Source organism: Zonotrichia albicollis, chromosome 1 (assembly GCF_047830755.1).
Source record: "Zonotrichia albicollis isolate bZonAlb1 chromosome 1, bZonAlb1.hap1, whole genome shotgun sequence".
Classification (NCBI taxonomy): Eukaryota; Metazoa; Chordata; class Aves; order Passeriformes; family Passerellidae; genus Zonotrichia; species Zonotrichia albicollis.
The window spans coordinates 42,343,039-42,356,932 of record NC_133819.1 but is presented as its reverse complement, the minus strand read 5'-3'; the positions used below and the strand labels follow the sequence as shown (position 1 = coordinate 42,356,932).

Here is a 13,894-nt window from a genome sequence, read left to right as displayed (position 1 = left end):
TCTTCCTGACGTTGTTGTGATAAAATTTATTTAAAGTAACTTAGTAATATTTTGTTTGACATGGCTGAGTTCATCTTGTTACTTATTGAACCCTGCCAGATTAGATTTTAGTTCTGAAAACCTGATTTTCAGAGAACTTGTTGATAAGACTCTATAATAAAATGTTTGCAACCATCACAAGGAAGTCCCTGTTTGTATCTGATTGTGAAATGGAAATGGAAAATGTGAACTCTTATGTGTTGATCTTGGAAAAATGGGTCCAAGCAAGAGGAATGTCATCATGTGGTTTCCCTTGGATTAAACCGATGCTGGCTTTTCTTTTTTAAAGTTAGCTTTTTAAGGTTGCTGCAACTGTTTGTGCTGAACCGGTGTGCCAGTCTCTGCCTGAAATGCTTTCTGTGGTCATTGTGGTTCCTCAAATTCCCAGCCCTTCCAGATCACAGTTACTCAGCTTTTGCAGTGGGATGAAAACAAGACTAAATGCAATAAAAACATCTGGAATCAATGTATGGGCAGACATTTTCAGGAATGCCTGTTTTGTTAGCCTTCATTAAAACATGAGCCTGCAGAATATTAAGGCTCACAGTCAAGTGCTTTCAGATGGGTAATTTCTTGGAGCTCCTTGGCATATCTGTAATTTTGTTGGGTTCTTTTGGCCGTTTGACCATCAACCCATCCTACAGTCTTTGAGCATGGCAGCACAGCCATTGAGGGATTTATGTTTTGTAGGAAATACAAGGGAAACTTGTGAAAGGATGAGGCACTACAGGAGCTGAAGAGAGACACATTTTAGGGGGACAGAACAGGACACAGGTGTGTGCAGAAACTTCCTTCTGGTGTTAGTGGCAGCAGGTGGAAATGGATGGAGCTTTCAGGTTTTCAGGCAGGTGATGGGCACAGGGCAAACGGAGAGCAAAGGCACGTGGCTGGAATGACAGCCTACAGCACAAGGAACAGAAAGAGCTAGAAAAAAATGAGGCAGCTGGAAACAGCAAAATTCAGCTGAAGAACTTTGGGGTGGAAACATTCAAGAGCCAGTCATCAGCTCTGGAGGAGGATGAGAAAAATGGTGAAGGAAAGGTTTGGGGTGTCTGGTGTGCATGTAACAGAGCTTACCAAGGTAAGGAGGACACCTGCAGTGCCAGCTGGAGGGAAGTCTGGTTGGAAAGCCTGGATCTACACTATATGGATGGGGCACTTTAAAGTTTTGGTGTCCCTCCTTTGACTAAAGCTTGTCCTTGGAAGGCAAGTGCTTTTTCCCAAGCTGGACACCATTTCCTCAGACTGGTACTTGGACAGGAACCTTAAAAGAATTACCTCTCATGAGAAACTGACTTCCACAAATCAGAAGTGAGCTGATGGCAAAGCATGTGATGGGGGGTCACTGGACTGCCTGAGGTAAGATGAAAAATCAAGATGTACAACAAGACTTGTCACTAAAGATCATAAATTCATCTTTTACAAGAGGAGTGGCTCTGTTCCAGTTTGCCTTGTCGCTTTTGATCACAGGGATATCCTACATTAAGGTTTGGATGTGGGTAGTAGAATGTAGAAGGATAAGATACGGAAATATTTGCCACATATACTTCAAAAATAAGAAGCACAAGTAGCAGGAATGTACTGAAGACATTTTTAGATATGTACATAATTTGCATTAGTAATTAGCAGCAAGATGAAAGTGGTGACAACAGTACAAGTTAGGTGTTTGCTTGCATTTTATGCTTCACTTGCAGAGGAGAGCTCACAAACTGAAACTGTTAGTTTTGGGAAGGGGCAGGGCTGTAAAATGGAGTGTGACCCCAAATGCATGCTAAGGAGTAGATGTGCTTTGAAAATGAACTACTGCAAAGGCAGGATCTCCATACATTTACAGGTCTATTTCTGCACTCGAATTCACCTACTGGATGTGTAAATGACTGGAGCTGCGAATGGAGCGAGGTGCGGCTGTCACTTCCTTTGTAGTGTTGTGAGAGTTAAATGCTTGCCTGATACCCACCTACCTTTCTGCTTTGACTTTATTTAAGGATTCTCACACTCACTCAGAGCTCAAACCTAAAATGGAGGCTAAAGAGCTCAATCCATGCAAATCCCCCAGCTAGAGACCCCCTCTGAAAAGGAGATTATTACTCACGTCTACCCAAGATTTGTGTTCTTCTTGGTGGCTGCCAGGAGTGAGATTTCTCGTCCTGCTGGACACTGAGCCCCTGTGTTCAATCATATGCCATGGCCAGTTCTGCCTCATGAGTAACCCAGTAGATGCTTTGGTGAGTACAGAGTTGAGGAAAATAACCTGCAAGCACAGTGGAAGGAAGACTCTGGTAGTGGGATCGTGCATGGGGGAAGAAGGACCAGCACATGATGATTCCTGAGAGTGGTGGGAGGGTGAGCCCCATCCAGCACTTGACCCTGGTTTGTTTCCCAGCTGGCAGGGCCTGAGCACCCTGCTGCTGTCAGATTTGCTTGCTGCACACCCCCAGCTCACAATTTATTTCCCCATGTCCAGCTCCCTGAGCTGCAGGATGAAGCCTTTGAGCTCCTTAAACACCTCTGTCCAAGCATTCCACCAGCAGTGAGCCTGCTCACAGCTGAAGCGACTGTGGCTGTTTCTGCAAAGGAGCTTGGCAGAGCAGCAGTGGGTGCAGGTAAGGCACAGAGGAAAGTGAGAAGCCAGCTGGCTCATCCCCTGGCACTGACTCTTTCCGAGCTTGCAGCCCCTCCCTGTGCTCAGCAAGAGGCCTGGCCACGCAGGAGGTTCCCAGTCAGGAACGCATCTCCTGGCCAAAAGTTGTAGAATCACAAATTAGGTTGGGTTGTAATCTAAGATTTCCTGAACCCTGAAAGCTGCATCCAGCCTGAATTACCTTCATGAAGATCTCCCGTGTCTCAGTCCTCATGCCAATGACTAACTCTTCTGCACAGGCAGGATTGGGCTGCACTGGGGGTTTGTGCATTTCCCTGAACAGCTTCTGGGCTTTGTGACATCTGCCATGGTTCCTGACAGCAAAGCCTGCCTGAGTACATTAGTTAGGGGCCATGCTTTGTTCACACAAAACAACAATTCAGGTGTGTCACGGGCAGCTGTCATCAAAATGATGCATAAACTGTTTTTTGAATACAGACAGATTTCAGCAGCAGTTTGGGGGACAGCAGCTGCTAAGCACACAGTAGTGTTTGCCTGTTGTAGAATGGCTATAGATTTGTTTCATGAGGGTTCTAAAAATAGTTTTTGCTAAAATGCTGGAGGGATAGTGAGAAAATGAATGCATTGATTTTTATCCCAGCAATATCTGGAAACAGATGAAAATCCAGCCAGGTGAGTGAATCCAACCTCTCATCAAGTCATATCATTAATTGAGAGCTAAATTATTACAACATTATTTTCCCCAGCTCCTTCAGTACAAGCCAGCTCCCAGCTGGGGCCGTGCATCCCTACCACCCCAGTATCTCCCTGTTGGCCTCGTGGAGCAGGGATGGCAGGAGCAGGGAGGGAGGGGGACACTGTCCCCTGCTTTCCTCCTGCTGGGAAGCTGAGGCTCGCTTCTCCTTTGCTCCATCAGTTCTCCGCAGACCCCACTAGAGGGGACACGGCGCTCCCGAACCGCCCCGGCAATTCCTGCGGGCTCCGACTTCTGCACGGCGCTGCTTTTACAGAAAGAGCTGCACTGCAATTTCTCCTTCCACGCTTGATAGATGGATACCTAAAGGCATGGGGCAGGGCTGAAATAGGCATTCCAGCCATTTGATTCACGCCTGTTATATGGGAAAGGGCAGGTTGTGGAAGGGTGAGTGTAGTGCCTTTGCATTAATGCAGATCCCTGCAGTACCGCATCTTTGTTTTATTTATTCTAATGCCTTTTCACAAGGCAGAAATTAAATCCACAAAGAAAGGCTAGACGTTGGAAAGAGGAGGGGGAGCACAAATGAACCTCCTCTATTATTGCAGACGAGCCCCAGAATGAGAATAAATGGTGATAAGAGGAAAAAATAGCTGCGACAGAATTATTAAATAAGGGGCAACTTTTAAAGTGGCTCCAGTCTGGCTTCTAATTTTGTTCCTATAATTTGATTGTGGATTTAAATGGGACTGCTTAGACATTAGATACTTCATCTGCAAGCAGCAGCAGGTGAGCAGTGCAGGGGTATGTGCCAGGCTCCCCTGGTGCTCCCTGCCCGCCTGCAGAGAGGGATGGAGGGCAGGGGACAAGCTCCCTCCTGCCCGCCACAGGCAGGTGTGGGGGCCCCCAGAAATGGGCTGAGAAATGGGGCACGGAGCATGGACCCCACAGGAACCCCCCGTCTGTGCCAGCCTCGCCTCTCGCTCCGGGAGATGCAGCAGCACCTGGCTGGCCGTGCCCTGGGACAGCCTTCAGTGAAAAACAGCGCAGGTACGGCTGCAGAAGGCTGCCAGGGGCTGGCACCAGCACAAGGGCACCGCCAGCCTCCATTGCAGCCTGCCGCCACTGCATGTCACTGTTAGGACAGAGCCACCCGGACTGAGGTCTGTGCGGCTCTGGTGGGGACAGACCCCGCCATCCCCCGGTGGCACCGCCCTGTGGAGATGGGCTGTGGGAATCCAGCGCACAGGGCCTGGGGGAAAGCAGTCAGAAAACTGAGTGTGCCCTGCAAAAATGGGTTGTCACTGAAGTGACAGAAATGAGTAGTCTGAATTATGTTCCATTAAAAGAGTGGGGCATTTTCTGAGACAGGCACCAAAGTAGAACCTGGTGTGGATAACTGGGGACAGGGGAGTAGGAAGTGCCTTTCCTCACTGGGTCATTCCCAGTCAGCCCAGTTCCTCACTGGGGCAACTGAGGTTGCACCAACTCCTGCTGAGGGGAAGGGATGGTTCACCAGACCTTAATGGTAGGATGGTCCCCCATGGACCATGTGGGAGCTGGGGCAAGGTGAGATTCCTTCTGTCAGCTCCCCCACTCAGGATGGGAATCAGCCCATAGCCCATAGCAGGGAGCAGGATCTGGCCCTATTACAGCAAGATCATGGGCTGGCTGGGATGCCAAGGGGTGCTGGGGCAAACCTGTGAGGCTGAAAGTTCACCCCATGGTTTAGAGGATTTATGGTCACAGCTGTGGCAGAGCCCATATGGGCACTGTGCAACTGGGCACCTGCCTTCCCTGCCTGGGTGCTGATGGTGCAAGAAGAGGTGACACCTTGTCCCATGCCATCCCCCTTGTCTGCATTCCTATTTCATGTTGGAGGTGGGATTAAGGTGACAGACTGCATGAGGGTTGATCATGTGTCTGCCTCAGAAGCACCTGCTACAGAAACAGGGCATGATTCACAGTTCAAGGGGAAAACTGTGCCAGGCCTCAGTCACCAGGGGACATGGCTGTAAGTAAAGCAGAGGCTCTTGCCCTTTGTGGCCTCAGCCCCATGTGCTCCTGGACATCTAACAACACTCTCTGGAAGCAGAGATATATGCAGAGAGGGGAAGGAAAAACACCTGCAGAAACATGACCTCTTTGTTTGATGGGAGATACAGAAGGAGAGGTGACATTGCTGCAGCCAGGAGTGCACTTATGACACGGGCTCATGGGGGGCTGCAGTGTCACCATATGCAAAGCCATGTTTGATCCACCCAATGCCTATATTCATCACCATGTGTTCTAGCTGCTGCTAGACAAAAGCATTGTCATGTCCCATTTGAGGAGATCACCTGGGAGATGTCCATGGCATCCTATTACTCTTGGGACCAACCATCTCAGCACTTGTCATATCATCTCCCTGTCATATCATCTCCCTGCTGCTATCTGCCCTCCATGGTCCATTACCACTGAACCCAAGTGCCTGGCCCAGACCCTGTGGCCAGGTCACATCTCTCTGTTGCTCCTGAGGGACTCAGTGTTGGGATAGGAACAATTTAGCAGCCCAGCACTTCCTGCAATACTGAATTTCTTAGAGCACCTTTCAGATGAAACCCTCTAAAACGCTCAGCTGCTTGGCAGATCCCCCCAGCACACTTGCCCAGGCTGTTTGTCTCAACAGGATATTAAAAAGAAGAGGTTATAAAAGCGAGGCACGATACGAGGCGAGGCTTAGCTCGCAGCAGCAACATTTATATCCTCTCTGCAGCTCATGTTCAGCAAGCAGGAAACATCTGCAGCCCTCACTGCCCCCTCCTCCTGGGCTACCACACTCCCCTGGGGGCTCTGGTGCTGTGATGGCAGTCGAGTACACAGGTCCCACTGGGCTGCTTTCTCGTGGGGGAGCAGGAAGCCTGTTCCAGCTCTGCCTGGGGCAGCCAGCCCTGCCTGGGTTGTGTTGGCTGCCTCTGGTCCTTCCTGCAGCATGGACTGTAGTCCTGTGCTGTGGGTGGCTTCTTCTCGGCACAGACACCTCACTTAAACATTGCTGCTTACCTTCAACCTCCTCTGCTTCTGCTCTTGGCTGGATTTCCTGGTGGTACCCTGGTCCTGATGACACCCTGGTCCTGGTGGCACCCTGGTCCTGGTGACACCCTGGTCCTGGCTCACCATGCCAGGCGCTGTCCATGATCTCCAGGTCCAACCCTGCTCCAGCAAATCCCCATCACTGGCCAAGTTGTGTTTACTCAGTTTCCCAAAACTGCTGAAGAAAACTCCCCTTTGCTATTTGATTCCCACCAGCTCCACATCTGGTTAATCTTTCAGGGCAAATGGTGTTTCTCATGACATTATCAGGGAAAGAAAGAAAGATCAGGCATCACATCCTGCTGGGCCCCAGGTTCTGGAGGTGCCCCAGCCAGCACAGGGTGCAGAGGGTGAAGCAATGAGTAGGCACACAGGGCTATCCACTGTGACATGAAATGGCATCTCTCAATTTTAATATCAAAACAGCTGGCCACATTTTCTCAATGTGTGCAGAGACAGCTTCCTGTCCAGCTCCAGATCCCAGTGATCAGGAACACATGCAAAAGAGATTTCTCTCTGTCATGGCTGCCCACTCTCATAATTGTTTATTCCTTTTTGCCCCTAGCCCCCCAGTCATTGTTCTCCTTCTTCCTCCCTTCTGATTTTACAGTCACTGGATAGACAGGCTCACAGGCTATTTTTAGTTTTCTAAATTACTTTTCAGATCTATTCTAAATTTGTCTCCCAATAATCTGAAATCTTGACATCTCAGGAGTGAAAACTAAATCTGAAAAAGGGGGGAAAGTTTAAGGTCTTTCTTACTGGGCTGGACCCCTTCGTTGTGGCAGTCTCTTGGTTTTCCTTCTCATCTTTCACCTGTCCCACAACATGCACCCTGACCATCCTGATGGGCAAAGGGTGGTTATTCCCACCCAAGCAGCATCCAGGACCAGGGATGCCCAGGGGAATGAGGAACAGAGGAGCCCATGGACAGAGGGGTGCTTAGCTGGGTTTGCAGCTGCAGTGCATTGAACTCCAATGGGTTTTGTACCTGCAGAGCCTCCTGTGGGCGTTGGGGGGGTGGGGGGGAGAAGTAATGTTTTTGAAAATTAACCAGGAAAGCAGGTATTCTTGGAAAAGGTGATGCTGCAAGCCCAAGGCAAAGCTAGGAAAAGGAGGCAGGAGTCTTGCTGCGCGGTTGCTGCGGGTTGCTCTTATGCAGAGCTACAAAATAGGAAAACTTTAAAATATTCCTTCGGGGCTGGGCACCCTTTGAGCCGCTGCCAGCTCCTCCCTGCAGTGCCTAAAGGATAAAGCTTTTGTCCTCACTTCTCAGTGTTCCACACCCTGCAAACAGCAGACCCCCAAACCCTCAATAATCGCAAACCAGGCACAAAGGATTTTATCTCGTGGCCTCGGATGGATGAAACCTCTGGCTGTCGGGACAAGGCTGCGCTCCCGACACCCCGAGCCAAGAAGCTGTGAGGGCTAAAAGCCCTTAAAAATAAACTATTTCCTCCCCCGTCGTTCCTGACAGCCAGTGCCTAGGCAAGCCAGCAGGATGATGAGCCGGGCTGGGGGGAAGGGGAGGGAAGGAGAAAAGGAGGGAAGGAGTTAACCTTCTTCCCATGGTAAAGCACTGAGGCTGCTTGCCAGTTTTCGGAAAAGCTGCAAGTCATTCTGCCAGGACGAGGAGGAGGTTCTGAAGTCTCTGGGATGTTCTCAGGAAAGTGCCGCAGTACGAGCCCAGCTGAGCTGGCATCACAGGCGGGGAGGGGACCTGCCCGAGACGGGAAGTGCGGAAAGAAACCCCAGGCAGGAGCATCCTGGCAGGATGCAAAAATGCTGTTGGCTTCAGGTTTCCTTCCTAACCTTCCCTTCTCCTTTGGCCCTCATCCTTCACGTGTCCCAACCCCCGTGTTCCAGACACCTCCACGCAAAGTGATTTGGGGAGTGAGGTGGTGCTGCAAGCCCAAGGCAGGAGTGGGAGCAGCCACTGCAACCCCGGTTCCCTGGATCACTGGAAAATAATGGATACCTGCAGACTGGAGCAGAGTTCTGCCAGGGCTTCTCCGAGCACTGCCTGCCTGTCCTGAAGGGAATAGCTGTGCCTGCCTCCTCCTCTTCCCCCCTAGCCCCAAAGATCCCTTTAACCCTTAAGAAACCCCAGGTACTCCTGCGCTAGTTTCTGAGAGAAATGTGCTGGAGTTGATGGAATATAAGGGGGCATCTTGCTATCAATACCCACTTCCTGGGAGGAAAAAATGTTTTCTGGAAAAAATAGCAGTCCACGGTGCATTATATTTGGAGAGAAAATAAGTCACCTACCAAGGTAAAATGTCATCAGCAAAATACAGGGGGTCCTGTCAGGCACATCTCAGTGGTGTCTCAGCACAGTGGCTGCACCAAGCATGTGGTGAATGCCCAGAAAGGTGAAGATAGATTAGGCAGAAGAAAATAGAACCCCACTGAGTGATGCCACTTTGGAGCCCAAATTAGCAGATTTGGGAAGCAGAGGCGGCAGGATGGAGCAGCAATGAAAGGCCACTGAACTGCAGAGTTCCTCTTTTGGGGAAAAAATATCCCCCTCACAGATGGATCCCACCTTGATTTTGTTGCTTGGCAGCATAAAACCCATTCGACTAAAGACATGTAAAACCACCAGTGTCATTTCCTGGCTTATATTTTTACCTTTAGAGCATATTACATCCAGCACGACCCAGTCCTTTGAGGGAAGCTTTGGTCAATTAAGATTAGCTGTCATTCTTCATTTATTACCATCATTTATGAATTCTTCTCATTGCCAACAGGCAGAAGGAGAAGATGGTGCACAAAATAAATAAATAAATGAGGGAGAAGCTCATCAGGTCCCTGATTTCTATCCCCCTGCCATCTCTGGCAAAGCTGTGTTCTATGAGTCAGCTCAGGCGGGCTCTGGAAAGCCATCACTGTTTCAGCACTACTATTAACCCACACACAGATTCTCCTGATGGCTCTTGGGGTGAGTCAGGGGGGCATCAGCAAGGGCTGCCTGCCAGCTGGGGTGCCACTGCCCCAAACCCACAGAGGTCCCAAAGGCACTGAGCCTGTCCTGCACTGGGCATTGCTGGAGGCAGGGGTTGGACTCAAGGGACCGCCAGGCTGACCTGGCACGGGGTTTTCTACCTGTGGCTGCTCACAGTGGCACTGAAGCATGCACCTCATGCTCCAGATGGGTGGGAAGGTGGTTGGGATGTTGGCACAGCACCTTCATTGCACAGCTTCAGCCTGGCACATGGAGACTGGAACCCCAAGACACCCAGCACGCAGGGACGGGTGTGGCACTCCTCAGCCCCAGACTGTATAGGGGCTGCACCAAAAAGGGCCAAATTGAGACACAACATGGGAAATCTTTCAGATATATGTATCTAAATGGGCAGTCCTAAAGCCCTGTGCTCATGGGAGTGAGGCAAAACCTTCTTTGTCTACTTACACCTTTAGTCCCTGTCTTGCTTGTGCAATTGCATAATAACAGTATGACCTTGAGAGAGAAAAACTAGCAGCTCCAGGATGCTGGTTCAGATGATGAGAGCTTGTGTAACACTGTATTTCTGGCAGGCTGTCACTCCAAAAATGTATGTCCCTAATCAAAGGTAGATCTAAAAAAAAAAAAAACTTTTCCCCTCTGCTAGCACAACACTATTTTCAAGGCACAAGTTGTTAGCAGCACATTGTTGGCTGAGGGGTTAAATCCTCATGTCTTTTACATTGTGTGATGTGCACCTATCATTTCTGCATAGATCTAGAGTGAAGATGGAATAGCTCATTAGTCATCAGTGACAAACAAAAAGTACCATGAATCAAACTAATGGTTATGGGGGGAAAAAGGAAGATGATTGGCTTCCCATTGTTCAATGTCTTTCTTATCTCTCAGGAGCACCAAGGAGCAAACAAGCCCCTGGCTTGTGCAGAGCACCTTCCCCCCTGCTTCCCCAGGCACTAAACCACAAGTCCTCTGCCCAGTTAATAATTAGAGAATCTGCTGAAAGCAAAAGAAAACAAATATTGATTAATATGGTACCTAGAGGGAAGATTAGGGACAGGTTATGGCTCTTGGACAATGGGTCTTGCAAAGCTCACAGAGGCGGTGCTGGTCAGGGTGAGGATGCAAAGATTCATTATCAGCCCACCTTATCTGGTAAGGCCTTGCATGGGCTGGGCAAGGGGCAAGGCTCCTCACTGCCTGTTTGCAAAGTGCTGCTGCAGCCCACCTGAGTAGAGCCTCCTCAAAGAACAAGAACAAGTAAAATATGGGCAAAAAGGTGAAAGGAGCCCAGCCTGGAGGCCACAGGCCAAAGATCATTTTGGTACCCTGCTCTCTGGGCTGGGGCAAACTCTGCTGCCAACACAGGCTCAGGTGTGAACAAAGATAGGGATGAGGAGAACTTGATGGTGCTGGTGGATGAAAGGCTGGATGACCTGACAACACGTGCTCGAAAGTCCGGAACACCAACTGCATCTTGGGCTGCACCAAAAGCAGCATGATCAGCAGGGTGAGGAGGTGATTCTGCCCCTTTACTCCTTTACTCTGGTGAGACCTCACCTGGAGTGCTGTATCCCACTCTGGGGTCCTCAGCTCAGGAAGGATATGAACCTGCTGGGGTGAGTCCAGAGGAGGCCAGGAAGGTGATGGTCTGGAGCACCTCTCCTATGGAGAGAGCTGGGATTGCTCAGCCTGAAGAAGAGAAGGCTCTGTGGAGATCTTCCAGCCTTCTAGTACCTAAAAGGAGCTTACAAAAAAGCTGGATAGGGACTTTTTACAAGGGGCTGTAGTGATAGGACAAGGTGGAATGGCTTTTAACTAGAAGAGGGTTGATTTACATAAGATATGAAGAAGAAGTTTTCACAGTAAGGGTGGTAAAATGCTGGAACACGTTAGCCAGAGAGGTTGTGGATGCCCCATCCCTGGAAGATTGTAGATCAGGCTAGAAGGGGCTCTGAGCAACATGAACTAGTTGAAGATGTCCCAGCTTATTGCAGCGGCCTTGGATTAGATGATCTCTAAAAGACCTGTCCAACCCAAACCATTCTATAATTGCTATGGTTCTATTACAGGCCTGCACATCCTTTTTCTTTGGGAGTGAGGATACCATAGATCTCATGCAAAGGGATGTGAAGACAGTGGGACAAATCCCACGAGGTCACATCCCTCCCTTGTATGTGTTCCTGGACATTAATCAGTGTTTTATCAGATCATCTTCAAATCCATATGTGGTCACCACATTGTTTCTCACCTCTCTTAATTCTGAGGCACACTCCTCACAAGGGTGGCCACAGCCTCCATCTCACCACAGCCACATTCACGGCAAAATCTTCATTTTCCTCTGCTGCATTATCTCTCCATGTCCTTAACTCCCAACGCTGGTCCAGCACTGAAGCCTTTCAAGCAGCTGGTGACAGACAGCACAAAGTAAACTTGTAATTACACTGACTGTTCTCTGAATTCATTTTTGCCATATCACCTCTTTGGGGTCACAAGAGACCTTCAGTTGCATAGGGAAGGACTGTCCTCCTTTCTTTGAATTCCTGTAATTTCTGATGAGAGACTCCCACACCCTTTCCCCGAATAAGGAGTTTCCATGAGATACGGCTCAAGAAAGGAAAACTTTCCCCTTGTAGCTGATGGTTATAAATATATTATTACGATGATTGCCTTGGACTGTGTGGACTAGGATGACTCCTAATTGTAATATCCTTTGTGGAAGCTGTGGAAATTCAGTCCATTTGAACCCATGTGCTGCCTGGGGCCCCATCCTGCTCTGTGACCTACAAAACACAGGTTCCTGCTCTGCTGAGCCACTGAGGGCACCATGGGGCAGCCGATGCTCAGCAGTCTGCTGCAAGACCTCAGCTACCTCCTGTATTTCCCCTGCCATGATATGCTGCTTTCAAGTGGAGGTACACAATATTTTCAAAGCAAACTCCCCTCTACCATTTTGCCCTCCCAGAAACAGCTGATACTTGTTCTGCTCACCCTCCCAGAAGATTCTTAGCCACACTGAGAAGCTCCACCAGCAGCAGTTTCTCTGAGCCACCCCTTGGTTTCCTCCTGAAGCCCCTGAGCTCTGGACAATTCAAGGAAACATTTTGCTTTTGACACAGGGAAAATTCAAACCAACTCAGTGTGTTATGCATGATGGGGCTGCTACTGAGAATTATGATGTTTTTTGGCACTCTGAGAAGGTGGTAAGTGACTGGTGTGGATGCAGCAGGTCCCTGGCACAGTTACAGCACTTACTCTTTGGAGTAGAGGTGGATTTTCAAATAATTTGCAAATAAATTGGAAAATCTGCCTGAGTTGCAAGTACTCTGTAAAATACATTTTTTGACAAATTTAGCAGCAGTTTTCAGACTTGTGCTTTCTCATGCAGGCGCTGGAGAAAATGCATAGATGTCTCTCCAGCCTTCCCTCAGGGGCAAAGTGTCTCATGTGTGGTTTTCATGGGCTCTCAAAGAAAGGTTAGGTGAGTCCTTCTCCTGCCTTTGAGCACTGAAACTTTGTCATTCTTTGGGAAAGGAAAAGGCAATAGTGGCTGTCCCAGGGGTTGTCCCACTCCAAAGGAGATGGAGCTCCCTTCTGGGAGAATGGGACTGATGAGTTAGCACAATTCATCCCTTCAGAGAAGAGAAAGGTGGAAGTAGGTATCTGCTCATAAGTGGGGATGTTTGCTAGGGCAGGAATGATCTTAGTGCCGCTGAAAACACTGGGAGCTGACACATTTTGGCAAAGCACAAGGGCTGTGGGATATATGGAGAGGATGTGGACAGAAGGGCAATGAGGGGCACATAAGGGCCATGAGCTGCAGAGGCAGCAGGGAGGTCTGCAGGGTTTGCAGTTACCTGCCTCAGCAGCTCTGCTTCACAAAACCAGCTTTGTTCCTCTGCATCCCTGCAGGAAAGCCAGAGCTTACAAATGAACATGCTCATGAAAACCCAGATATGGAAACAGAGCTAGTATTCTCCAGATTTAAGTCATTACAGTTCCTGAATATAAAAGTGTTCTCTTTGCAATTCACTGTCACTGTACCAGTGGAAGCTCCTTAAGCAGATACATACACACTAACAATAAATACATACATGGATGCATGATTTAAGAAAAGAATCCAAATCATGCATTCTGCTATCCTCCTCTCCACAGCCCCTGCCATTGTAGTCTGTTGAGGGACAAATATGGAACAAAACATCTAAAAATCTGGAAAGTCACAGTTGAGATACCCCCAAATCTCTGACTCTGCCCAGTGGTGTTAGCATCAGAAAAAATAGAAGAGGATTAATTAGACTGCATTTTAGAAGACAGGTTCATCTAGTGCTGGAATGAAAACTAAATTGAACTGTCATAGTTGTGCAATTACTTCACAGTGTCACTAAGGAGCAGGTCTCAGTCATTAAGGTTAGCCTCAGCCTAACAAATATAAAAATCCTTATTCTGAATAAGTTTGGGGTTTCTCCTGAATTTAACAACTGTTTGTGCTTTCAGGATTCACAGTGTTTCGTTTGGACAGAATCAA

At 48.8% G+C, this 13,894-nt stretch overlaps 1 protein-coding gene across 7 annotated transcripts in view; it reads right to left on the bottom strand.

Moving 5' to 3' along the window:
- LOC113460640 (uncharacterized) overlaps positions 1–13,894 on the bottom strand; it is an 84,558-nt gene that overhangs the window by 9,188 nt on the left and 61,476 nt on the right. For 4 of the 7 annotated variants that reach the window (XR_012579957.1, XR_012579956.1, XM_074539249.1 and 1 more), the window contains one exon: positions 2,132–2,290. Coding sequence is in view for 3 of the 7 variants with exons in the window: in XM_074539249.1 (XP_074395350.1) it covers positions 2,132–2,290 (159 nt within the window). In the remaining 4 variants the exon portion in view is untranslated. Of the gene's footprint in view, positions 1–804; positions 1,304–2,131; positions 2,291–8,675; positions 8,734–11,629; positions 11,777–13,894 lie in introns of those variants that run through there. The other 3 variants (XR_012579968.1, XM_074539242.1, XR_012579959.1) reach the window with 3 other exon arrangements.